This window comes from Callospermophilus lateralis, chromosome 16, assembly GCF_048772815.1.
Source record: "Callospermophilus lateralis isolate mCalLat2 chromosome 16, mCalLat2.hap1, whole genome shotgun sequence".
Taxonomy (NCBI): domain Eukaryota; kingdom Metazoa; phylum Chordata; class Mammalia; order Rodentia; family Sciuridae; genus Callospermophilus; species Callospermophilus lateralis.
Genome location: NC_135320.1, coordinates 82,304,183 through 82,331,824, shown reverse-complemented (window position 1 = coordinate 82,331,824; position 27,642 = coordinate 82,304,183). Strand labels below are relative to the sequence as shown.

Genomic DNA, 27,642 nt, shown 5'->3' with positions numbered 1-27,642 from the left:
CATTAAAAACCTATATTATAATAAGGATTGAAAGACATGCTTCCAATTTCATAAAAATGACGTTCTCTCTGACAAATGTCTTTACAAGTGGTCTTTCTCAGGTAAGTCACAGGCTCTGAGATATATATTAATTCATGTGAGTTACTCAGGAGTTTTTGCTGAGAAAAATAAAGTTATTGCTGAAAAAAGCTAAGCACACTTGAAAGACAACAATATTCAAAGAGGTATATTAATCATTCAACCTTTGGAATTTGTCCAGTATAAAATAATAATAGCAATAAAATAAAAAATAATATAACTTAAGAACATTTACATAAATAAAGATTCATAATGGCTCAAAGGAAAAAAAGTACAGAATAAGATACCACAGAAGAAAAGCAGGTATTCTATTCAACCACATTAAAAAATTCTAATAAAACAATAGCTGCAGTGTTAGTTGCAGTTTTGATTTATAGGATTATCCTAATAATCTGATACATAATCATCAAAGTTAAAAATAATTATCACTTAAAATAAAATAAATCATTTGTGTTCAACCTCAAGTTTATGGTCTCCGTAAATACCTTACCTTGCTAACATGCTGGCAAAATGCAGGAACAGCTATCATCTGACTTACAAAGTTGAGATATGCTGCAACCAGTGCCATGATCCCACAACGATGAAACATGGGCAAATTATCTTCGTTGATAATTGCACTATCCTTTTAATAAAAAACAAATACATTTGACAGGTTAAGAACTCCATCAATATTTTCTCTATAATTATACTGGAATAGTGCAAGCAGTTTGAAATGATAAAAAAAAAAAGTCAACTTTTTAGAATTTATTTTTAAAAAGAATTCTGAAAGGAGAACAAATGCCTATCAACAGCAGAGTTAAATTTTTCAATTTATTAAATGTTTTTTCCTTAGGAAAACCTTCCCTATTTATACACATATATAAATACACACACACACACACACACACACACACACACACACACACAGAGTGCCCAAGCGTACAACATTGCATACTGTCCTTTTATTACACAGTACACATTCCAATTAAACAATGTTATATATAATTATAATTTAATGACTATCTTCTCTCTTAAATTGAAAGTATGGGTAAAGGCTGTGTTTACCTTTTTCATCACAGTATTCAAGGCCTCGATATTTAGCAGTCAATATTCATTTATTAAAAGAACAAATGAATGTAATCATAATCTTGAGAACTTAAAATTTACAACAAAACATTACTCTATCAAAATTAATGTTCTCGAATAAAAAAGGCAACAATTCTTTAGAGATAACATTGGCTTCATTTAAAAAGATTTCTCCAGTAAAAGATTAACAAAGCACACCTGTAGAGCAATGGCCAATCGAATGAGATCAATAACCACTTCTTCATTGGCCAATTCAATAGTGATAAGAGCAAGAGAAGTATAAAGTAGCTCATAGTTTTTCTGGACATTGTCTTCCTCTTTACAGCCTAAGTATATGTGCCTATATAGCTGCTGTCCATTCTGAAAGACATGAAAAAGATAATTTTGCTTAAGATGTAATAAGAGCAGATTTCACATGCAAATAACCTTCTACAAAGTAATTAATCTTATTTCATACCCTAATGTGAAATTTTCATCAAACCAAATAGTCAAATTGTTTTGCAATGATTAATATCACAAATATATATTCTACAACTACAAACTAAGATTAAAATTGAAAATAAATCTTATTAAAAAAACATGAGGAAACAGTTCCACAATAAATAATAAAAATGCTTTTAGTAATCATTTGGGGGAAAAAGAAAATTATGGATTGATTTGAGGAAAATGTGAAATGAATAGCAGAATTCTGGGAGATACCACCGCAACACAGCATTGGCAATAATAAAGCACATTTTGTTGAGGGGAAAGGACTCTGGCTTTCTTGTTTTGAGAACAATCCCATGCTGTGGCATAGGAGCTCTTCAGGAAATAGCATGTAGGTGCTCCTATACTTTGGAATGAATCTCCAAAGATGAGTCTAAAGCCTATTTATAGGAGGAGGTTGCAGTAACTCCCCAGCTATTACACAGAGGTGACCCCCCTAATCCAGACCTAAGTATATTGATTAAAATATTATCCTAAATATGTCACTAAAAGACATAAAAGTCTTTCCTATCTAAACTATTCCTGGGATAGATGTAACTTCCAAGTGAGAGCTAAAAGAAATATGAGGGTGTTTCCCATTTCCAGTCACTGTGTGGTAATTAGGTTCACTTGGGGAGCTAGCCCTCAAACCTAACTGTAAGCCAGAACACAGGAAAAATGGAATGGCCACCATGTTTCTGCCTCCCCTGGTATGATGGAACAGGCCAGTGGCCCATCAGTGTTTCTAAAGTATATGATTCCCCAGGTGACTGTAATAAGTGGACAGTGCTAAGAACACTAGAGGCTACTCTCCCATGTGCAATGACTACAGCTCCAGCCTCTTTCTCAAGGGATTTGTCAGACTGATCAATTTGGGATGACCTGCTGAGCAAGAACAACACAGACTCTTCTGGAGTCAGCCTGCCTGTCATGCAATGCTCTGATCTGTTCTTTAACTTACACTAAGGTCCCATTCTGGTAGCAAGGTCTGTTTTTTTCCAGCTTTGACAGTCACTGACTATGTAAGTCTGTTTAATTTGGGTACAGCGTTTGACACATCTTTCTGGGGTTCCAAAAATGCAGCTGTGCTCAAGCATCCCACTAGAATCCTTTATTCTGAAGTTGATATTAGGTTTTAACCTTTCTCAATCCGTAGTTTCTCTGTTTTTTTCTCAAATGGTTCAATACTTGGGTGGAAAAGAGGGTCTAATGTGGTAGACTCTCTAAATTCTAAGATTGCTCTTGAAACCTATGGTTCCTAAACATCATTCACAAATATTACAGCAGTGTTTACATTCATGGCAGTTCAGGTCTCAGGTCTCCTAAGTAATTCAATTTTTTAAAATCATCTACTACATGACCACCATATAAGATAAAAATAAGATTTGGCAATATGTACTATAAAAATGTAGTTTAATTAGGTGTAATGACTTCATGAAGTGGATTGGCATTATCTAGTGAGTCTGAAGAATGCATAATCTACTACTTAGAAATTCCTCTCATACAGACCTTAAAAAAATGAGAATTATATACAGCATACTACACACACTGCCATGTTTACAACTGCACAAATTATAACACCCCAACTGGAAACTGTTCTGTATTTGTATCAAAAATACTACTAAAGCTATACACTTGGATAGAGCAAAATGAGAAAAAAAAAAAAACCCTACACATTAAAGAATATACAATATACTGCTCCTTTCACACAAAATACAAAAACAGATAAAATGCAATAATAATTGTCTAAAACATCAAAGCAGAGATTACCTGTGGGGAGAGGATAGACTTATGAAGACAAGAAATGTGGGATACTTTTGTTTAAACTTGTTCACTTGAAAATAATTAAAATAATGACTATATTTTATAATTAATAATAAAATGTTCCTTTTCCTACATTAACAAAAAGAGCTTTCACACGGCAAGGAGCTATATGATAAGTTCACAGTAGGAGTCTCAGTGGGAGCAGCTGTTTTCTCTAAAAGCTTCACAAGGAGATGAGACAACAACATTCCCTGATGTAAACTGTAAGGGACCTGTCCTGGGACCATCTTTCAAACAGATTCAATGTCTAAGATGTCCCTAAAACATGCAGATGGACTGGTTTTAGGCTGGGTGGGGACCAGCAAAACAGCTTCCTGAACACACTGCACTGCTCTGTGGTGTACTGCATGTAGTAAATGGAAAGATGCTCTTACAGAGGGTCATTGTCCTATCCTGTGGCTTTAGAATCACATTGTTTTTCTTTGGATTGTTGCAGAAATTTTACCAAGTAAAATTTCATTTGAAAATCAAACGTTTTTACAAATAAAATGAGTAAGAAAATAAATGAAAAAGGATACCAAACTATGAAAATAAAAATTTTATAAAGAAAGAAATGTGAAGAGATTACATCTAAAGAAAAAGATTGCATTAGGAATGATTTACACTAATGGTAACAAATGCTTAGCCAGTAAAGTTATCTGTGTTATAAAACAGAGGGATAATTGAATCTGAAAACAGGTTAAGCATTCAAAATTTAACACAGTTAAATCATAGCCTTTCAAAATTAGTTGAGAAGCACAATTAATCACAGAGAGGTATTACTTCTATGCTGTCATACCAGATAAGATAAAATCCAGACTTGATTTTCAGGATTGTTTAAGGTTGTCATATTAAAGCATAAACTGAGCTTTCAAAATTCATTATATTAGTCATGATTATAAGTTCCTCAGTTATGTGAAACAATTTCTTTTATTAACTGAGTCACATAAAGATATATGTTCTTAAGAAGTTGAAAGGAGTTAAATGTCTCTGTCTAGTTCTAGTTTTTAAGTCCATAGTACAGCCAAACTTAAAGAATTAATTTTATTCAAAGGATGAGACTGATTTAAGAAGTGATATTTTATAAATTACTTTTCCAATGAAGTTTTAAACTGTGAAGGTATTAACTTGACACATAACAATCAAAAGTACTGATAGGGCCAGTAACATTAAAGATGATGGCAGGGAGAAAGAACAGTCTACTAAAAAGGCAAAGGAGCACATGGATTAGATTTGTCTTTGCAAGTGTCTCCCATCTCTGCACCTCTAAACACAGGGCCCTCTTACTCACTAAGATCAGAGGCATCTGTGTGCATCTCTCAACATGAAGCTCAGTGTCAGCCAAATATTAGGCGAACAAGCTCTGGATAACTAGTAACTATGTAGAGAGCTTTCTCAAAACACTAAATGACCTTGGCATCATTTTCTAAATTTGGACATTTCTAACAGACATACAGAATTTATTTTTTCATCATAGAAATCTAGCCAGATAAGACTTATTAAGGGTAGACACCCTACCTAACTCATCTTTATATCTCAAAAGCGGTGTAGAATACTATGTAACAAATAGTAAGCATTCATTATAGTTATTCATTCAATGAAGATAGTCATTTTCAAAAACTTGAAGCTCTTTATAAAAGAGCCACTAAAAGTGGGTTCATGTGTGTGTTTTGGGTAGGGGAGGAGAACAGGGCAATAATTTCTCTCAAAATAATGTTGAAGCAGCCTAACAACCCACAGTTCACACACAGGCTAGAAGAGACATTGTAGGACTGCCAGGGGCATGGAAGGAGGCTGAAGTTGAAGCATGAGGTCTTTAAACTCTAAGTTCAGGGGGTTCATTTTAAGGTAAGAAATCAACATAAAACAGCTAACAATTCAAATAACTATAACTTAAAGCATACATTTTATTTTAAGATGATCTTACCTTTTTCATGAAACTTGTGTCTTGTCTACAAATTTTTTCTCTTTTTATCTTTAGGTCAGCTACATCTGGTATTATTCTAGAGACAATGTATTATTTTTAATTAACAGTACATTTGGTTACAATATCATGTCTTACATGGAAAACTATATTTAAGCTCAGGAATATGAAACTATTTAATACTCATTTCAATAAGCATTTTAAATATGCCTATCTGAAATGATACTACTGAATTTTCAAGTTTAATTAAGAAATGCATAATCTTGACTGCTTGTCATTACTAAATTTAAAGCAAAACTACAAAGTAAAAAAAAATCCACTTAACTAGACATGGCTAGTAAATGAGAACTCTGAAAAGTATATTAAAATCCACACCAATTAAAAAAACTGAAAATTCTACATTAAAAAAAATCACACAACACTTAAGTAATATATTAATTCAGAGTAAAAACGTTATGTAGCTCATTTCAACATGACACATCACCTGATCCCTCGAAGCTTTGCCCTATTGTCATGGCGATCCATGAGATTGTGCATTACTTCCAAGACTAACTGCCTCAGTTCATAATCTTCCATGAGAGATGGTGATAATAAAGGATCCAGAAAAGACCCTGGCAGTGCAGTAACAATCGTCTTGGCTTTGTAACCAGAGGTTACCTATTCATAGAGATGAAAATAAAAAAATGAAAAATATTTGTCAAGAGTCTTTCTTTGGTAAAGTTCTCACATTATTTTCTAAAATCATACATTTAGGGAAATAGAAAGTATGGCTATAAGCCTAAAGGAAAGATATAAAGAAAGTTTATAAGGTGATGAAGGGTTTTACTGAATGTACAAAAACATCTTTCATAAGAATAAAATAATAATTAATTTACCATTTGCTAGGCACAAGTCTAAGCATTATATATGTATTAACTTTGTCTTCACCACATCCCTGTAAGACAGGCTCTAATATATCCTGATCTTATAAAAGGAAATTAAAGTTCAGACAGGTTAAGAATATACAGAATATGTAGTCAGTACAAAATAGACGAATATAAGGAGACCAGGTGGCAAATAGTAAAGACAAGACTGCAAATTTTAAATTTGTCAATTATTTTTCTATTTTAAATAAAGAAGTTGGTTATATATAATATCCCCCCCCACTCTGAAAAGCTATACTTCATTAGTTACTTGATTTGATGTTTATGAGAGCATCAATACCTTCTAAAGCATAATTACCTGTGGAATTTATTTAATATAAAGGTCTTAGAAACAAAATTTCAGGTGGATAATTTCAACTTATTTTCAGGATTATAAGCATATATAGAACATTTAACATTTGTATTTGGGCACTTATTAATGAGGTTAAGTTGACTTTATTAATTAGTAGGGAAATCAATAGAACAATTTTCTTCCTATCTAGAAAAATTAAAAATACTCCATGCCTCACACCACTTATCTAAACATGACAAGACAAATTTCAAATATTTTTGTAAAAATGCTAAAACAAATGAGTTTATATCATCAGAATAGGCAAAGAGTTCTTAAACCAGACACAAATAAAAGGGGTAAAACCCATAGAAAAGAACAGATAATCTAGCTATATTACAATTTAAAACTTCTGCAAGCCAAGCAACAAATAATTAAAAATGAAACAGGAAGATATTTCATACGTATCCTAGATGTGAGATATTTTCTTTAAAAATGGGGCCTTGATTTCTAGAATAAATTCGAAGGATAGTATTTGGAAGGACACACATTTCAAACAACCAGTACCTACTATATCCATGGCATTATGCTAGGTGCACGTGAATCAAACATGAGTGCAACTGCTATAAAGTAACCACAACATCTCCCATTTGGGGTATATATTTCCTTTTCAGCTATCTACTGCCACTCCAAATTTCAAATGACAAATTGTCATTTTTATGATTTGCTTTCCCACAAGAAGAAAATGTTTGGACAGTATGTAGAAAATAGCACAATATGTAAAAGGAACTTGGGGTTTCCAAGTCCAGGATCTACCTTTTAGCTCACTGACCGCAGTGAACCTCAAGTCCTTCCACTCAAAGTTTCTTAGCCTAGGCAACTCCATTTGTGAAAGAGTAAGAGTTCTGCCCACTTTGATTCATCAGAATGAAGGTCAAAGAAAATAATAGAAGAATATCAGTGCAAAGCACAGAATTTTTAAAAATGAAGAGCTTAATATTTAGGTACACAAACCACACCAAAAAATAGTCACATTTTCTTAAAATAAGAAATTAGACAATGTGAAATTATTCCTTTAATCTTTCCCATGCTTTGAGGTTAAGTGTGTGTCCTTCATCTGCATGAAGCACCTTACCATAAGCAAAGATCTCAGCAACATTATCTGAATTCGTCTGGTTCCCAAATCCCTAAAATATACAAAATGCTTGTATCATTAATGCTAATTAATATTCACATTACTTCATTTCCTTTAGTATATTTCATAATTCTAAACTTCACTCTTATAAGCTAACTATATTTTATTTTTATAATAGCTTAAGTTGAGTCTCACTTTATGTACTAAAATACATTACATATGAATTAAAACAATTATATGTAAAAAAATTTTAAAAAATAGATTAACTGGCTCTCAAAGGAAACAAGTTCATGCATGTGATGGAATGAAAATTAAATCATATGAATACACAATGGTATTGAAAAATCACATATAACCCCCAAATTATCCCACAAATATGAATTATGATTACATGTTAATGAAAAAAAAATTTAAAGTGTTTTAGGAGATAGAAATGCTAGCTATCTTCTTTGAGTATTACACAAATGTATAAATCTATCAAATTATCACATTACCCCATGAATATGTTCAAATACTTTTTAAAGAAAATTATATTTCCTTATTTGATTCATATTTCTTTGACCATAAATTAATGACCCTTTTTCTATTTGCTAATTCTCTTCTAAATTATCTGCTCTTACCTGTTTATTATTTAAGAAACTATCAAATTCATCTACCATATTTATAGTAAATATTTTCTCCAATTTATACTCTTTTAAAATTATTTTAATTGTACCTATTCATGGGGTCTAGGGTAATAATTTGATAGATATACATAGGGTATAATGATCAAATCAGGGTAGTTAACATTTCCATCTACCTAAACATTTAAAAAAACCCTCTTGATTAACACTTAATGATATACATACTTACAAGGTACAGTATAATCATTTTCTTATTAAATTAAAAAAAAACAGTCACAAACTAAAGCTTAAGCATGCTATCAAATCAAATGCTATATAGTAAGGGAAGAAAACAGATCTTTAAAATCAATTTTGGTTATATAGTTGCAGGAAGAAGTCAACATTCCTCACATACTGACAATTTTTAAAATTTTTACAGAAAACCTGAAGCTTTAGTTCATATATGGATTCATATACACAATGCCTAAGCTAATCAAGACTTTTATTTAGTTAATAAAGACAAAGAAAATTGAAGCTGAAAAATGATTCTAAAGCCATATAAATGTTGACTTATAAATATTTTCTAGATCAAAGATGAAATGTAACTGGAGATTAAGTTAAAATTTACAGTCTAAGAACATACCCTAGTTGACTGATATCCAAAGTATGAGTGGACGATCCAAACACAGGAACTTTCCCCATAATGAACATCATGATTTCTGACCTCTGATAATCTGGTAGGTTACTTCCAAAAAATCCTACAAAAATATTAAGATAAATGTTACAAATTACAAAGCTATTTTTTCTATATAATAAAGAATTATACTTTTAACCAAAGCTTTCTATATGTGATAAAACAATGGTTGTCTTAAAGCTAGATAACAATAAAGCTATTACAATTTCAGATGTCCAAAATCATGTCTAACACAAAGATGTATATGATGGATTAATACTTCCATAAAATGATAAATACCTGAAAGTCTTTTATGTGTAATTAGTAGTGGCAAACATCAGTGAGTTTAATTGATAGGAGTGTTAGAAAAAGGACAAAAAATGTTGACTAGTGTCTGATGAAACTTGTTCAAATACTGTGAGCCCCAATTCTTTTCAATAGGGAAGTCCATAATTAGGCCACATTTTAGTAAAGAAGTCTATAATTCACTTACTACTCTGGTTTTCCTAGGATTGCCCAAACATTCTAAAAAGTCATTAAAATGTGTCAGGTTTTACAGTTTAACCTTGTGAGTTATTTCAATGCACATAATTTAACATGTTTAAAGAAATAAATATTTAGCTGATTTACTTGTAATTTTTTTTCAGGCACTCTTGGGTTTGGGGGATATTTTACATTTTTCTGCTGTAGCTTTTGATGGTTTACTTCTTGGACATAAAAGATTTACAAGGTTTTTCAATTATTCACACTTCAAATTTTCTCATTTCTCTTAAGATCAGAACAGATATCAAATCATGGTTAGTTTTGTTCTTTTCTTAAAATTCAGCATAATCATTAAGAATAAATTGGTTCTTCAGTTTAACTCCTTAGCTTCTATTATTGCAATTAATAATATATTTATAAAAAGTCAAAGCACTCTATTCATCATTGTGAAAGGTCATCAATGAACTTTCTCCAGGTAAGCTGCTTTTTTTTTTTTTAAACTTTCCAGCCCCTTAAATATGATATACTCCTAATCACTGCAGCAAACTGGATTTTCTGTGCCCAACATGTCAATCATTACCACCTAACATAACGTAGCCTGCACTTGTGTTTACTACAGCAACAGACTGATTATAGTACTACTAAATACTTAAAAAGAGGTAAAAAGCACTATTACACCTCCCTGCATCCAGGTTCAACCTCATCCAGCTGAGGTTCAGCCATCATTAATTTATGGTTGAACCTCAGCTTTTCAAAAAGTATGGAATGGTTTCCTCTAATTTAATGGTTCCCAAATTTTGCTACCTATTAAAATTAACTGGGGAGCTTTTAAAATGCTAATGTTCAGGTTATATACCAATTTAACTAAGTCAGAATATATAGGTGTGGGAGTCCAGGCATCTGTTATTTCTTTAAAATCCAAAGGTAATTTCATTGTAGAGCTAGGTTTAAAAACTAGTGCCTTAAGGGGAAAAGCTTCCTCTTCTTTCCCAAGTACATGTTCAACAGGGTCCAGTATGTCTGTTAATTAGATACAGTAAGACTTAAAGAACTGACAAAAATCATAGTAAGATAAAAATTCAACTATTTCATGCTTTACAAGTTTTTTCTTTTGCCTTAAAATTGAGCAGGAACCTCCAATATGATCAAAAGTAAGGACAGAATCTTCAAAAACTTCTCATCCTATTTGTATTGGACTACTGAACAGAAATGTTAATGGGCCCAGAAAGAAAAAACAGAGCAAGGAGATTTGTTTTTGATTATTTTAATAGAAAGATGGGTTTGGCAAAGAGCCTCACCCAAAGTGCAAAAGTTACAAGAGTCCAGACCACGGTCCATATGGGACAGACACATCCTAAGATCCAAGAGCTACCAGAATACTCAAAAATTCTAAAGGAAAATATAAAGGAAATCAGAGGTGTGATTTTCTAAAAAGAAATTTTACTTACTGTGCAACATTGCCATTTCTTTTCTATGTTATTCTGAATGTGTTTTATCATAGAAATAATGAGTCTGCTATATATATTTTATAATAAATACTTGAAAAACAATACATTATTCTAGGTGACAACACTAACACTAATTAGAAGTTACTAAAGCAATACATTAGCTGATTAGATATATTATCTTAGAATATAAAATATAATATCCACTAAGATATGACATCTTAGTGGAGCCTAGAACTCAGAATCTAGCTTGTGGTATCTAACACTATTCCCCATTTAAAAGGAATCATGGCTCCTTGGAAAAATACCAAACTGCAGGTCTGACACAGGAAATACAAAATTAGCTGGAGACAGCTTACCAAATAACAAAGTACTCAAAAATTGGGAAGATGCTTAAAGAACAAAGAACACAGCCTAATGGGGCACCCATTGTCCAAACCTGGGATAATATCTGAGCACCAAAATCATTAAGTACCATAATAAATTATAAACATAAAATATCCATATAAATAATAAATTAATGCATTTCTACATACATACAAAGGTAAAAAAGGGGGCTCTTGCTTACACTAGAATAATGGAAGTGAGGGAGGGAGTGCTAAAGTTTCAATCCAAAATTTTGCAGCCATCATGATAAAACAGTAATCACAAATGGATGAAAAATGTGCAGAGAAGGTTGAGTTAAGAGCAGAATATCCGCATGATCTAAAAATGACTTCCCAGATTGCTTATATTTGCAAAAATTATTATTTTAAAAAATTGACTGTAAGGTACAGAAATAAGATGACACCCTGATTGATAAAATTAACATTATCAACGAAGAGCAACCCATTATGCACCTCTGGTGAGCCACTCTAAGAAAAACATATCACTTTATGCTGTATTCTAGCCAGGAATGAACTAACTGATTTTATTGATGTTGATGATTTTACCCTGGTTATACTTAAAATATAAATCTTTATTCTTTGGAAAAATACACTGAAAAATTCAGTGGCAAAGTGCTATAGTGTGGTTTAGGAAAAAACATATAGGTGTATATGTATTTATTTTTTACACAAACACACACTGAGTGAGAGGAGAGAGATAGGTGGGGAGCAAATGAAAAAGAAAATGGCATAAAATGTTAACATTTTATGAATCTGTATAAAAGATATACAGTGTTCTTTGTCCCATTCTTATGCTTGCTTTTCCCAAATAAAAAGGTTTTAGAAATATAAGCTATCATTCATCATGGACAAGTAACGTTCCTTATGTGAGAGCTTTTTAAACCACTGTTGTACATGATAGTTTTGAAAAGTGAAATGTACTCACCTATTGTTTGGATGATGGCATTCTGCACAATCTTCTCATCATTGTCCTTAGAGCTTGCATTTAAGGTGACACTGCCTACTGATCCCCCTTGCAAATCATTTGCTTCAAATTCAACACTAAGACGCAGATGTTTCAATAGGGTATTAAAGACTTCCAGCACCGTCGGCCCTGTGAAAGACCATCTATGTGAGCAGATGCACTTTCCCAGTATTATTTATATTCAAAAGCAATTCTCGTATTTCTCAATAGATTTTTGGGTAATTTCTGTTTTTATTATTACATATAATAGTGGATTCATTATGCCATATTAATTCATGCTCATAACATAATTTGATCATTTTAATTCCCTAGTACTTTCCTGTTTCTCCCCTCCTTCTTCCCCCTGATCCACTTGCTGCTCTCCCTTCAATTATTATTATTACCTCACTTAGTGCATTAAAATTATAAACATAAGTGGTTTTCATTGTGGTCTATTCATACATGGACAGAGCATACTTTGGTAACTGTTGTTCCCTCGCATTTCCCAAGTCCTTCCCTATGCCCTCCCTCTGGATCCCTCTCCCCTACTCCATTGGTTTCCCTTCTGTATTCATTAGTCCCCCTTTCTTATGGTTATTTTTTATACACTTTAAAATACATAATAACTATGTAATTATGAAATAACCAATTTATTTTTTACAAGTACACAAGAAATATCTAAATAATAAAGTCTCTTAATTATGCCAACCAACATTTACTGGGCATCAATGAGCAACTCACTGAATCTCTTGTATAATCTGCATAAAATATGCAGCCAAAAACTTATCCTCTATCTACTGTGTACTGAGACATTATTTTTCTCAAAGTAATGTGTACTAGGACAATATTTAACTTGATTGTTGGGTCAGAATCCATAAAACTATAATATACCTATATAATACAAAAGATTTATTTTGCATGTTTTGAGACTTAAAGAACTTCCCTTAATTATGAGTCAGAATTTATCAGATGCAAGTAAACTGACTTTTTTTCCATTAATAATTTCCATGATTCTCTATCACATTATATTTTAACTAGGGGTTCCCTTTTTGCTTCCTATCAATTATAAGTATCTCTAGAAAGGTAGCCATGACTAAATGCTTTTTCAAATGTAGAAAGCCCAGCACACACTACCCTCCAAAGAGTAGATGTCGATTAGTGTGATGATTCAATATATTGTGTTTCATTTCCTATTTGAAATTAAATATCTTGCCAATTTGGCAACTTGCTTTCATCTTTTTAAGATAAATAATGAAAGGTTTATATTCAAAATATTCACCTTTATTCAGCATTGAAAGAATATTAGAATATTTCAATAGCTAATATATTTCTACTTTGATTTTGAATCAAAGTAACTACTATCAGATTCTCCTTATAATTTCTCTATTTCTATATCATGGATTCTTCCATTTTGCTAATCATTGTACATGAAGCATCATGATCTATGATTTGTTACTTCTCTTTACCTATAGTCAGTCAGTTATCAAGTTCTATATTTTCATTTCTCTGCTGCTATTCATTAGTGGGTTCTTCCCCTACTGCCTTCAACAATGTCAGAAACTTATTTCTATTATTTTGCTGCTAGATGAATTATTCTATATAACATCTCTGATAAAGATTAGAGAAAATCTTTAAAGCAGTTTATCAATTGTAGAACTTCATCCATATTCTGGCTGCAATTTAACTTAAAAGCTAGTTCTCTGACTCCTTCCCAACTAACATCACACATTCTAGCAAAACTTTGCTCATGCCAATCCATTTTCCCCTCCCTTCTCTTTGAACCCTGGTATCTCATGATACTTAATTGAAGTCTGCTTGTATTAGATTGTTAGGTGGAGTTGTCTAACTATAAGTAAACTACAGTCTGAATATCCTTTACCCAAAATGTTTGGGACCAGAAATGTTTTGGATTTCAGAATTTTTTAGATTATGGATTATCCACATATATATATTATGGTTTCTTAGGAACGGGACACGGAAGCTAAATAGAAAATTGGGTCTCATGTATACCTTGTACATAGAGGCTGAAGATAATGTCTTGTGGTAGTTTTAGTGCTCCTGAATTTTGGGTGTGACCTATCATATGCTGTTAATTGTGGGATTTTCCATGTGTGCCAATATGTTGGCACTCAGAAAAGTTTTGGACTTTGGAGCATTTCAGATTTTCAAATTTTGTATGAGGTTGTCCGACCTGTTACCACTTTTTCTTAATCTGTATTCTCCCAATGTTCAATACACAGATGATATAAATAAAAACTTTTTATTAAAAGAGACTGATTTGGAGGTAAATGCTTTAGTATGCTCTACTTCAACCTAAGAATAATGATATGAACCCCAAATTTCAAAAGAAATTGTGATACATATAAAAATGTGTGAAGATATTCTTAAAGAGCATCTCAGATACTGCTATGCCTACTGAAAGAACATTTGAAATAGATTAATGAATATTTTTATTTTATTCTTTTCTATCACTCACCTATGGAACCTTTAGCAGCAATGGCGACAGCCTCTAACAGAACCTGAATAATACCTGCTCGAACACGTGGAGAATCTTTCTTACAAGCATCAAGATGTCCTAGAATTTCCTGGATCACATGGTGAGAATACTGAGCCTAAAAGGAAACCACAGAGTACAAAAATATAAAGAAGCACATGCATCCTAGTGGGATGTGTAAGAATGAAAATCCATGTACACTTGGATAGACAGTTACAGGGGACTGGTGCTTACATTATTAGATAACGTGGAGCCATTAAAAACCATTCCTTTTAAGAATAAATAGGGATACCAGAAAATACTTAAGATATACTAAACGAAAAAGCAATATACACATTCCCATCTATTGTTTTTGGCAGTGCTAGGGATCAAATCCAGGGCTTGCACATGCTAAGCAAGTGCTCTACCACTGAGCCACACCTTCAACCTTTCAATCTGATAGATATTACATATCATTACTACTCTTTTTTTAAATATATATTTTTTAGTTGTAGTTGAACACAATATATTTATTATTTATTTATTTTTATGTGGTGCTGAGAATCAAACCCAGCACCTCACACGTGCTAGGCTAGCACTCCACCACTGAGCCACAATCCCAACCCCTCATTACTACTCTTCAATTGATACCTCTTGAGCTAATATATTACCATAACACTGAGCATAGCAAAAATGATAATGACAAATGGCATTTGATCATTTATTCAGAAGTAACCAGATTCTGGATACTTTTCTAAGCACTTTCATATGTACTGTGTGCATAAACAGCACTAGGAGTTAGGTTCAACTCAGTTATTCTGCACAATTCACACTACAAATGAGTTAGATTGTAGTAACTTGCTGAAAGTCATGCAGAAATTCTAAGGAATGGTTGAAAAATACATTCTCACCTGATTTCAGAGCCCTGCTCTTAATCACCCCTTATTATCTTCAGCTAATCAGTTTGGTATAAACTGTTAAACAAACTATTTTCCCTTATTTCCCACATATACGCTACTGTATTTCAAACTATTTTTATGAAATCCTTTTAGGATAAATCCTGCTTTAGGCTGATTACTGTTTTGAAAGAGGTTAAAATATTATCTAATAATGACAGATACCTAACATCGAATTTGTGACACAGGAAATTAGCCTCTATATGTAAAGGATAATATAAACAACCTATCAGAAGTTTTAATGATACCAAGATAGTGCTATTAACTCGAAATTCCTCTTTTGGCGTACACTACGATGTAATTGTTGATTATTGGGCTTTATATGTGTTGTAATTAAAGCTATCTCTAAAGCAATAACAGGAATAGAAGTTGCTTTCTGAACATTTAATCAACAATTAATGAGTCTCAGTTTTTAAATACTTTGTAATTAAGCTTATTAATTTGCTTTTTCTTCTTGCAAAGAAGAACTGTATTAGGAACTAAATATGAATAAAGGAGGGTGAATAAATGAGAAATATAAGACTAGGAAAGACCAGAACAGCCTTACATTACATCCACTGATTGCATGCACTGATTACTTCTCATCTACTAAATTAAAATTAAATTTTAAAAGACTATTGTCCATCCCTATGTAAACTACCTTTATTACAACTATCATTTAGTAAAAACCTATTTTATGCTAGGCATGTGATATCAATCTCAGCAGTTAATTTAGACCACAGTTCTGGAATAAAGTGATCAGAATTTGAAGCCTGATTTCAGTTTTTAACTGTATCACTAAATGAGTTACTTGACCTCTCTGAAGGTCAATTTTCTGACCTGTAAAATGGGGATCATAATATTCAGCGGGTAAAAAAGACTAAATGAGATTAAAGCATGTAAGTTAGCACAGACAGCACTTGATAAATGGTAGTTTCAATTAGAATTTAAAAACCATTTAGTGTACTCATTAAAAATTTTTTCTGAGATGAAAAACAAAGCTCAGAGAAGTTAAAATAAATTTTCCAAGTCCACATAGATAGTAAACATCACATACAGGATGCAAATCCTGCTATTACATGTATTAAAATATGTTCTGCTTCTAATGACTTTATCTACTTTAAAGTAATGATGACTTTTAAGAATATTAAAAATGTAAATAGTAGGCTGGGTGTGGTGGTGTTCGCCTATAATCCCAGTGGCTCAAGAGGCTGAGGCAGAAGGATCACTAGTTCTAAGCCAGCCTCAGCAATTTAGCAAGACAATAAGCAACTTAGTGAGACCCTGTCTCAAAATAAAAAATAACAAGGGCTGGTGATATAGCTCAGAGGTTAAATGCTCCTGGGTTCAATCCCCAGTACCAAAAAAACAAAAAAAGGAAGGAAGGAAGGAAGGGAGGGAGGGAGGGAGGGAGGGAGGAAGGAAGGAAAAGTGACAGCATTAAAAAATAAATGCATAATAAAGAGCACCACCATAAAATTATATAGTTCTTTTTATTAGATTTTTTTCATCATAGCAAATAAGAAACTAAGTGGTAAATGAAAATAGACAAAATACTGAATGAAGAATATTTTATTCCTATAGTTATTCTACTTCTATTCAATGATGTGTTTATTTATACAGAACCAAAATTACTTAAAATATAATAATTAACAAACCTTACCTGAATAGAATACATTATAATTTTAAAGCAGTGAACTGCAAATTCATTAGGATCCCACAGTTTGTGATGATCTAAATGCCTGTAATTAACAATTAAAAATTATTTTAAGAATTCCCTATTTTTATTATACTTTCTTCCTTTAAGACATTCAACAATACGAAAGGCTTAATTGAACGTTATCTAAAAAAAGACCAAAGTTTTCACTTCCAGAAAATGTACGTATTTTTCTCAACTATCAACCCTTGTCACATTACAACAACAAAATACCTGACTGAATATAAAACTATAAATACCTAGAGAGGGAAAGAAAGAAAAGTCCTCTCAGTCCACATGCCACAAGAGGAAAACACCTGGACAGGTGAGTGCACATGAAAGCCAGCAGGGTTCTGAGAATACCGTCTGAACCCCACTCCCCAGAGCTGGCAGTTGCAAAGGTTCTGAACATAGGAAGTCTAGAGACAAAGCTCAGGGTCCACCCAAGAAAGGCAGGCTCCCAGATCAGAGATCCCTACAGCAATTAAGAGACACCACCCTCAGAGAATCAAGGGGAACTTTCTGTAGTAAGAGACTGAGGTCTTGGCTCTGAGGCACCATGACAAACAAAACCCCTTCCACAGATTTCAGCCTCACACCCAGCCCTCAGGAGTCAGGCAATTAATACACACTATATTTTTCCTAGCCATTTAGTAAGAAGTAAGTAGAAGGAAATGAAAAGGAGAAAAGTTTTTAAATAAATTTGTTTCTCTATATAAAAGAGTCATCTCACAAGGCCAGTGATTCTCAAAACATGTTCCTCAAACAATGTGTCTCAAAATCACCTGGAGATTGGATTAGAATCAACAAGGCAAAAAAACAACAGATTTCCAGGCTCCTGCAGCTCATTCACCAAGATCCAGAGGTTTGGGGGCCTAAAATCGTATATCATAAGCATTCTAGGGATTCTTAAGCACACTACATTTTGAGAACCACTGTCCTAGGTTCATATAAACAATTTATTTTATGAAATCTTTCCAAAGTAGAGAATTCCCTGATAGAGGGGTCACTCATGTACAAGGATGAAAAAGCAGAGCTACAGCCAAACTAAGCTGGCTGAGAGGTCTGAAAGTCAAAACAAACAAAAAAAATTCAATTTAACAATTCTAAAATGAAAATTGACCACATAATATACTCAGTTTGAGCAAATAATAATAATAATGATAATGATGATAATTATTATTGTTGTTATTATTTCTATGCTATTGCTTACAGTCCTTGAGTCTTCTTGTAAGAAATGTATTATGGTAACCTACTAACATACTTACCCTGGTTCAAACGTGTCCTATATTGTGGGGAGTCACCAGTGAATTACTTGAGGGTCTTCACTCAGTATGGAGCCATGGAAATTTAGGTTTTTCCTTGGGAACTATCCCGGCTCCCCCATGTGCATTAGACTGCCCAAGGCACATGAACTCTATCTCCTCTCTACCAGGAAGACCCCTGTTGGGAACTGGACAGCCTACCTCCTACATTATTTGGCAAAGAACATTCCATGGAAAATCTTTGATATTCCCCAATATAAATAAAGCAAGCACAGGCACCATCTTGCTTGCACTCTCTATTTTCAGTGTGGAAGCTCAATCCCCGAGATGGGCTAGCCCACCCCGGCCCCACTTTCTAAAAATATTTCCTGTGTTGTGATTTTTTTGCCGCTCAACCTTTTTTAGCTTTTATTTCGCAGCCAGCCCATTCCACCAAGAGGAACCCCATTTCCACCGCTCGTGTGGGATATGGGCAGGACTATATAGATCTATATGATTAATATTTTCAGAGGGCAATTCTGGAAGACAACTTTGATCAAGGATCTCCATTCTTTATTAAGAAATTTAAATACAAATGTCAAGATCTCTTAGGCATAAACTTAACCTTCTTCTTTTTACCCTACACTAACCCCTGAATTGTACTCAAAACTCCCACCAATGGTACCAGTATCTTGTGCTCACTGTTGCTTAGAAATGTGATCTTCAAAACTGCTACTGAATCACTTGTTTTATTACTAGATCAAGTAACAACTGAAAGAAAACTCACTACAATGTTAAAATGAAGAATTCTTTATTCAAGAGTAGTTTCTGATGTCTATTTCCACTATCTCAAAGTCACCACTACTAAATTCTCAAATAGACATTAATTCTTTGCTTTGAACTGCTAGATCATTTATTGGGCCTTTTCTTATAATCCACACTATAATTATTGTAATGTCAATCATACATCAAGTTTATAATTCATTATATATTCCTAAAATAACCTGGAACCTTTCTTGCAGAGGGTATCTGGCATTTAATTAAATAGCTAACATGTAATTACATTAATATTTAATTAACATTTTAATTTAACTAACACATGATCAGGATTTAAGTTCAAGTTCTACAAAGAATACAGCTCACTTCAAGTTACTCAATTCAAGTTAATTTGGATGCCTTTCATCTAGGCTAGTTCCCTAAGACTTCATTAATTATCTCTCAATAAGAATAGTAAGATAAAAATGGAATTCTGATATTAAATCAGATATTGAACATAAAAAGTAAACCTGCCGTTAGTATTTTAACAAAATTCTGATTATTTTTTCATAAAGCATACAGAGCCTTTAAAGAAAAGATGTCAATATTGGATGAAGAGGTAGGATAGGGGGAAGGATCACAGATCCCTTTTAAAATCTAATGACTCTCTTATTTCTAAATATAATTTTATGGTTTATAAATTCTTGTAACTAAAGTTTGACTTTGAACCTGAGGACAGAAACATCTGCTCTAAATATAGAATTTAGGATATTACATTCAGAATACTCAATATATTGCTAAATTATTACAGTCAGAAGGTAGGAAAGATATGATGAATTTTAACAAAATAAAGAGTGGCAAAAAATGTCCAGAAACAAACTGAGTAATACAGAGTAGATCTATCATCTGATAACTGAATTAGAAATACAAGTATGAACAAGGCTTGAGAGATAATGTTTATATGGAGAAACTTAAAGCTCATAAAGGTATTCTGCATAGAAGAAGGCATATGAGTAGCAATGAGACACCTGATATTCTTATTCCGGTTATGTGCAACAATAATTAATTACTTATATTAAATTTCATTATTATTACTAAGTACATACTTTATATTTAAAGGGTAAAAACTCGTTAAGTAACTGAACCAGCATGATGCATATGCATGAGATGTGACTGGACCCTATGCTACTTCTACAATGCTACACTGCTTCCAATAATATCTCACTCCATACAAAATTAAGAAATTAATTTTGTAAGAAATTGGAGAGAATTAACATGGCAAAGTCACAAACAACCAGAAAAACAATTACTTACGCAAAAACTGGTCTAACAGCATTGTTCATATTCCCAAAAGTGGCTCGACCCAACAGCTCTCTGAAACAGTTCTCTGCCAGCATAGCAGGATTCTCTTCTTTGTCAGTTGCAGAAGGAGGAGAAGGAGGGCCTATGCGACTAAAAAAGAGAAATCAAGAAAAACTAATGTAAGAATTCTAATATTGGTTCTCATGGTTAGACAAAATAGATTTTACTTCTCAGAAATGTTAATATGGCATTTTCTTTTATATCCCCAAATATCTTTAAAGCTTAATTCTAAGGCCATGAATCTAACACCACAAAAACTAATTATATAATGTTTCAAAAAAGGAGAACTAAATTTAGCTGGGAGCCTGTTTCCAACACACTGTCCTTTACCTAATGTAAAGCACTGAGCAGTTCACTACTTGTTCGTGTTCATACAACTTCACCTTCATGTGATATCTCAGTTAAGGACACCGTCAGGCATCCCCAGTTTAACTGCAAGTGAGCAGAAGAAATACAGTGCACTGAAAAACCATGACCAGCCTTTGTTTAGAAAAAAAATGTAAAAAGCTAATTAGAACACCTAAAAAGGTAGAAGTTTTGGTGGGTAGCTTGTTTGGTTCACATCTTGAAACATTATTTTAGGCAAATTATATGCAACAATAATTAAAGAAAAAATGTATCTGTGGCACTGGAATTACACCATGGGAGAATAAAATTTTTTAAAATTTAGCAAATAGTGGTCTCTGTTTCCTGTATGTTACTTATGCCAGCCCTGAAAAATAAGAGCCATAATTATGGGAAATAGATTTCTAATTAGTTCATGACTTTTTAAAGTTTAAATATTTTGATAGAAAAATTTTGGCCTTAGTTATAGTGCCAAGAATAGGGAAAATATCAAAGGAGTTAAAGCATAACAAATTTTAGACATTAGAAAAGGATTCCAAATCTGGAGATAATCACACCTGAAAAATTAAGTATAAATCCTTTTTGTAATTAGCATAAATGTAAATAAGCACAGATAGAACTGCTATCATAGTTATCAATTGTTAGGTCATTTTGATACTGTGCATATAATCTTGAAAATTACAAATAAAAATTTTAGAACTACAGAGTTAAATCTCTTTTAAATTTGTTTCAGCTTTTCTTCTTCAAACGGCAAGAAGCAAGCAGGTCAGGGTAATAAGCCAAACTGGAGAATTTTGCTTTTGAAGCTTAGTCACACATCTTCTCTATGTAGGGCAACAGAAATGTGATGGTGATATGAACTGGCACTTGAAAAAGTGAAATGAAGTGTATCATTCCAGGTGCAACTGAATGGAGGGGTGGTGGCACACAGGGAGCACCATGGACAGAAAGTCAGCATATAACCAAAAATAAGCATAATGAGGTCACCAGAATAAATTTTTCTCCAGAAAGGAACGTATTTCTAAACTCACTTAACCTCATGAGATTACTACTTAGATAATACTAAAAGCATTCTTATAGCAGGGAACACACATAAATATACACAAAAACAACACAGCCTCAATCCCAACACCTTTACTCAATACCTGTCAACTTCTTCTATCTTTTGCATGTTAAAAAGAAGAGATGGGACAATCTTATCCATATGCTGAGGTTCCCAAATTGTAGCCCGAAGTTCATCATTAACTGTTTTGCGAACCACACCCTGAATACCTCTTATTCCAGCAATTCGAATTCTATAAAGAAGGAAAAAATAACTATGAAAAAGTTATTTAAAGCAACTTTTTCGTCTAGCCAAGAGAATGGATGTCAAGTAAATATGGCTATCTTCACAATAAAATACCTTAAAAATAACACACAGTTAAGTCTAAGTGGTTAAAATCTCCAAAAATCTAAGTTAGAGAGCGATAGGTTCAAAAGAGCTTTACATTGAAAATCATCTTTTTAAAATTAGCATTTAAAGTTCAAAAGAACTTTCAAATATAGAATATAATTTTTTCACTAAAAAAATCAAAAGCACAGGTTTTCCTAAGATGGTGATAGTGATATTAACTAAAAACGACATGAAGTAGATTCTTTTTTTTTGATCTGGAAGCCACAAAGTTAGGTAGAAAAAGAATTTCACAGTTTCTTAACACCTGCCTGCTTCTTCAGATTCCATAGCCCCTAATTTTCTCAAGCTGTTCCTTGCTCTTCTTGGGGGGTAAAAAAGAACTAAAAAATAGCTTACAAAAGCTTCAGAGGAACAGTCTCAAGCCGAACCAACCTGGTGATCCATCAGTCTTAAATATATATTTCTTCTGGATAAATGCTTCCTTTTTTTGAACTGTAATTATTTACTTCCTTTTCTCCTATTACCTGAAAGACTTACCAATTAGAGGTTTATTAAGCTTACTTAATACTGTTTTTCCGAAACTATAAATCAGTTTAAAGAATGGAAGATATGGGGAAGGGACATAATACTGCTTTACAAACCCACGGGGAAAGACTTCAGGCATTCAAGAGCAACAAATAAGGAGAAGGGGAGATGGCAATGATATACCACTGAATAGGTGAGAAGTGAAGTAGGAGACATATTCAAAAGTGAATTGGGAGACAAGGAGACAAATTCTGCCTATTTCAAAGACATGTCTACATATGCTGCTTTCTAAAGCATGAAGAAGTTTTAAGAGACTCTTATGCATCTATCATAAGTGAGCAAGACTAACATTACAACAAAACATTTTTGCTTTACATACCTGCTGCTGCTCCACTGGTAACAAGAAGGTCAAGCCCAAGGTGGCATAGACCATATGAACAGGTAAGATGCCATGTGTCATGCCTCATACCTTAAATGGAGTAGCAGCAAATGGTGATCCCCTTACTGGGACTTAAGAATATGTGTGACACTAATAACTACCAATAGCTACTACAGTGCACAGCTACCACCCAGTCCAGATCTAATAATTGGCCTGACTAGCACTTACTAGCCATGAGCTTCAAAGGTGTTTTACAGTTTCCCCATCAGTAAAATATAACATTTATGGTGTCTACAGCACAGGAAGGCTGTACAGATTTAAATAAATTAATTAATATAAAGAGCTTAAATAATAATTGACCCTTAGTAAGCAATCAACAACTGTTAGCTGCCCCTGCTACAGTTAGTCACCATGATGATGATGATGATTATAATGATGATGATGATTTCTGCTACAGTTGAAGTGCTTAAGAAATCAGCTAGAGCTGTGATACATGAGTTTACAAATGAGAACCATTTCTATATGGCTAATATTTTAAGAAAATATTAATAGTTAACAGCTCATCTCCTATTGCTTATGTCTCTTTGGGTTCTTTATGGTACGGCTTTGCTATAAATAAAGGGATAGGTGCTAAGAGTATAGTTCAGTAGTAGGGTGCTTGCTTAGCATGTGCGAGGCCCTTGGTTCCACTCCTAGTACGGGAAAGAAAAAACATTGACAAAAAATATCTGAGTTAGCTGAGCAAGATGGCACTTTCCTGTAATCCCAGCAGCTCAAGAGGCTGAGGCACAGAGATCACAAATTCAAAGTCAGCCTTGGCAATTTATTGAGGCTGTAGGCAACTCAGTAAGACCTGTCTCAAAATAAAATATAAAAAGGGCTGGGGATGTGGTTCAGTGGTTAAGTGCCTCTGGGTTCAATCCCTGGTATAAAAAAAGAAAAAAAGTATCTAAGTTATATCCTGAAATGGAACATTTACAACCTAAATGAAAACTAAATAGGTTTTATTTAAGGCAAAGAAAGATAGACTTCAATTCCTTTTAAGTATCTTAAACCATTTTATTTTACTCATTTATTTCACAGTAGTTCAAATGAAATATTGATATTCAAATTATTACATAGTATAGGAAAGACCTAGAATTAGGGAAAGGTACTGTAAGTCTTTCATTTGCATATAGAAAATCTCAAGTCTCTTTTTGTTGGGACTGGGAGTATAGCTCAGGGTATAGAACTCAACTAGCATGGAACCGAGTCCTAGGTTCAATACCCAGCCCCACCAAAACCAGAACAGAAAATGTTTCTAGCTTTCAAGTTTTTTGTGTGTTTTTTTGGTAAATAATAATGAAAAACATTACATGGAAAAAAATTTAAATACATTTCACTAGGGGGCGATAAATACCTAAAAATAAGGAATCTACCTTTGATACATCAGAAAGAATTTTGCCAGCTCTATTTGAAATATGTAATGGTTTGTTTAAAAAAAAAAATTTTTTTACCCGTCCTTTAGTAATAGAAAAAAAGATATTAGTAGTGACTTGGGTAAATAGGAAATTAATTATCATAAGGCAATTCTAGTATTTGTATCTCCAAAGTTTCACACTTCATAATAAAGCATTAAAAACAGGACTCTTCATGGCCCATGCTATCTTGAGGAAACAATACACTAATAGAGAAATGACTATTACCTCTCGGCTTTCTTTCTCCAAGTTAAAATAACTTTTACATTTATTTTCATTCAAGGAAAATAACACTGTAGCTTGCAGATTCCAACTAAAAGCTAGTTACATCTCTACACGTTCCCTTAATTACTTTAAAATAAAACTAAAAATTACAAAACATGCTATATCTTGATTACCAACTGCTGAAAATAACTCTCAGGCTTCAGACCAATTTCTTTTTATTAGGTATATTACAACGGAGCATTAGTTCAAATTGCTTTCTATATTTACCAAGGTCATGTTGACTTTAAATCTTAACTTTAAAATTTCTCATTTTTATACAGATATCAACTGACCTGGGGAATGTAGCTCATGGTACAGCACTTAACTAGCATGTGGTAAAAACTGGGTTCAACCAAAAAAAAAAAAAAAATACACTCTACATAGATATCAACATATAGATTGGGTTTGTAATTAAATGTTCACTTCCAAATACTTCTATAAATGCTAGAAGTGTTTTAAATAAAGTGTCATGCCAGTAGTCAACAACATCAGAATGACAATAATTTAGTTTTATACAATCACTTTATTTAATATCTCTTTATTGATTCAAAAGGACTTTTTAGAGCCTACTATGTGATACAGTAGTCCTCAAAAACAAAGCCCTTGTGTTCCTGAAATTTATACTCCATAGAGGTACAAGAATCAGAAGATACTTTAAGACAAGGAGATCCATGTGTGAAATAGAGGGAAAGCAAGAGGGAATGACTGTATGACAGGATCAGATATAGGCAGGGAGAGCTGAAGGAACATTCTGGCTACATCAAAGACTGAATTTTAGTGACCAAATTAAGAAATTACTCTGATTTTGCATTTTCAGTCAGTTTTATCTTCTACCAGCAATGGAAAGCTGTTTCACGGACATTCTTATTTCTTTAATAATCACTATGTAAAGTATAAACTACTACTTACCTATAGATTACTTACTATAAATCATAAAATAAAAGTAATACATACTCTGTTCGTATTTCTGGATCACTATGACAGGAATGACACATGGCACTGAATCGAGACACAAAAAAGTCATAACGTCTGTGATAAGACGGTGTATCTTCTTCAATATTTGCAAATTTGACAAACTAAAAAACAAAAACAACAATACTTACAATATACTTTTTGAAAGTGTGGGACAAATACATTTACTTTTATTATCTTTTATATTAACAAGCAATAGCCAAATAAGAAGCAAATGAAATGTATGAGATATAAATATTGCATAGACACAAAAGGAATTTTTTGATAATGAACTTTCAGATAATCAAGGATAGTATTCTAGACATTAAATGCAGCTCCCTTTCAGAGAGCAAGCCCACTCTGTGAAAGAAACAATCTTGCTCTTAACTCTTCCATATTTCCTGCACTCTGACAATGTTTCTTTCAGTGAAGAGCGTAATTAGGCCACAATCTCTACAGAACATTACTGCTTAATTGTGGGTAGAAAATCTCCCTTGACAGAAAAACACACGAGTGAACAAACTTCATATAAAAATTGGACAAGAAAAGGAAAATTAACTGAAGAAAATTTGACAGTCTTAGTAGAAAAAAAAATATGGAGATGGTAAAATTCATTCTACCTCCTTTATAATGGTGTGTATGTATATCTCCCCATATGTTTAGGAAATTTTGAATATCCCACATGTGCACAGACCTAACTCCGACAATTCCTTAATATGCACCTTTTTTTCTTAGTTTTCTAATTCATTTATTACTTCAGTATACCAGACAGTCTAAACACAACAAACTGTTAGCTCATTTACTTCTCTAAATATACATAAATAAATACCTGCCAGGATATTGACTTCAAAAGACTGTATCTAAAAAAGTACTATTCAACCAAAGTATCACAATAATCAGAATTTCTAACTTCTGTTGTAAACAAAACTGAAATAGATGGAATGAATTTGAATACATGAAGTATGATACTAAAAAGGTTTTAAAATAGTTGAGCTTGAGCTTTGATTTACCATTATCTAGAAAAGGGCCACAAAGGGCTGGGGTTGTGGCTCAGTGGTAGAGTGCTCGCCTAGCAGGCATGAGGCACTGGGTTCGATCCTCAGCACCACATAAAAACAAAATAATGTGTCCACCTAAAAACTAAAAAAATACATAAATAAATAAATATTTTTTAAAAAGGGCCACAAATACTATACCTGGTTCAGATTAAACTCATAACACCATCTGTTCTGTAGCAACCTCAACACATTAGGTGTTTTCTCATGAGTTCTTATTTCGTCATTCCAAGAACCCTGAAAGGGTATCATTATCCCCATTTTACAGAAAGGATATTGAAGACCAGAGATATTGAAGACCAGCAACAGATAGTGATTGTTGAAACTGCCATTATAGTCCAGAGATTTATCTACAATTCTCAAAATGCCTATTTTGCATACTACCACATGACAACAGTTTTAGAAAATATTATACCAAATATTTATACTTTTTATTAAAATAAATGATGAATAATGAGGAAATACTCAAAAAATTTAAACAGAAACACAAAAAGGTCTATCTATACACTATGCTCCCCATTTTCTAATATCTATAAAAAGATGTTAAATTATTAAAGAACAACTTCTGAATTTTGGAATTATAGGTGACTATGACTTTAGTTTACTCTTATATT

General features: G+C 32.8%; 1 protein-coding gene across 3 annotated transcripts in view; it reads right to left on the bottom strand.

The window, feature by feature from the left end:
- The window catches only part of Efr3a (EFR3 homolog A), an 83,434-nt gene that overhangs the window by 16,920 nt on the left and 38,872 nt on the right, over positions 1-27,642 (bottom strand). For all 3 annotated transcript variants that reach the window (XM_076835673.2, XM_076835672.2, XM_076835674.2), the window contains exons 5-16: positions 25,977-26,098; positions 22,150-22,299; positions 20,612-20,749; positions 17,265-17,343; positions 14,670-14,805; positions 12,176-12,343; positions 8,907-9,021; positions 7,662-7,713; positions 5,820-5,992; positions 5,339-5,414; positions 1,342-1,503; positions 569-700 (exon numbers count right to left, since the gene is read on the bottom strand). In XM_076835673.2, coding sequence (XP_076691788.1) covers positions 569-700; positions 1,342-1,503; positions 5,339-5,414; positions 5,820-5,992; positions 7,662-7,713; positions 8,907-9,021; positions 12,176-12,343; positions 14,670-14,805; positions 17,265-17,343; positions 20,612-20,749; positions 22,150-22,299; positions 25,977-26,098 — 1,503 coding nt within the window. The remainder of the gene's footprint in view (positions 1-568; positions 701-1,341; positions 1,504-5,338; positions 5,415-5,819; positions 5,993-7,661; positions 7,714-8,906; positions 9,022-12,175; positions 12,344-14,669; positions 14,806-17,264; positions 17,344-20,611; positions 20,750-22,149; positions 22,300-25,976; positions 26,099-27,642) is intronic.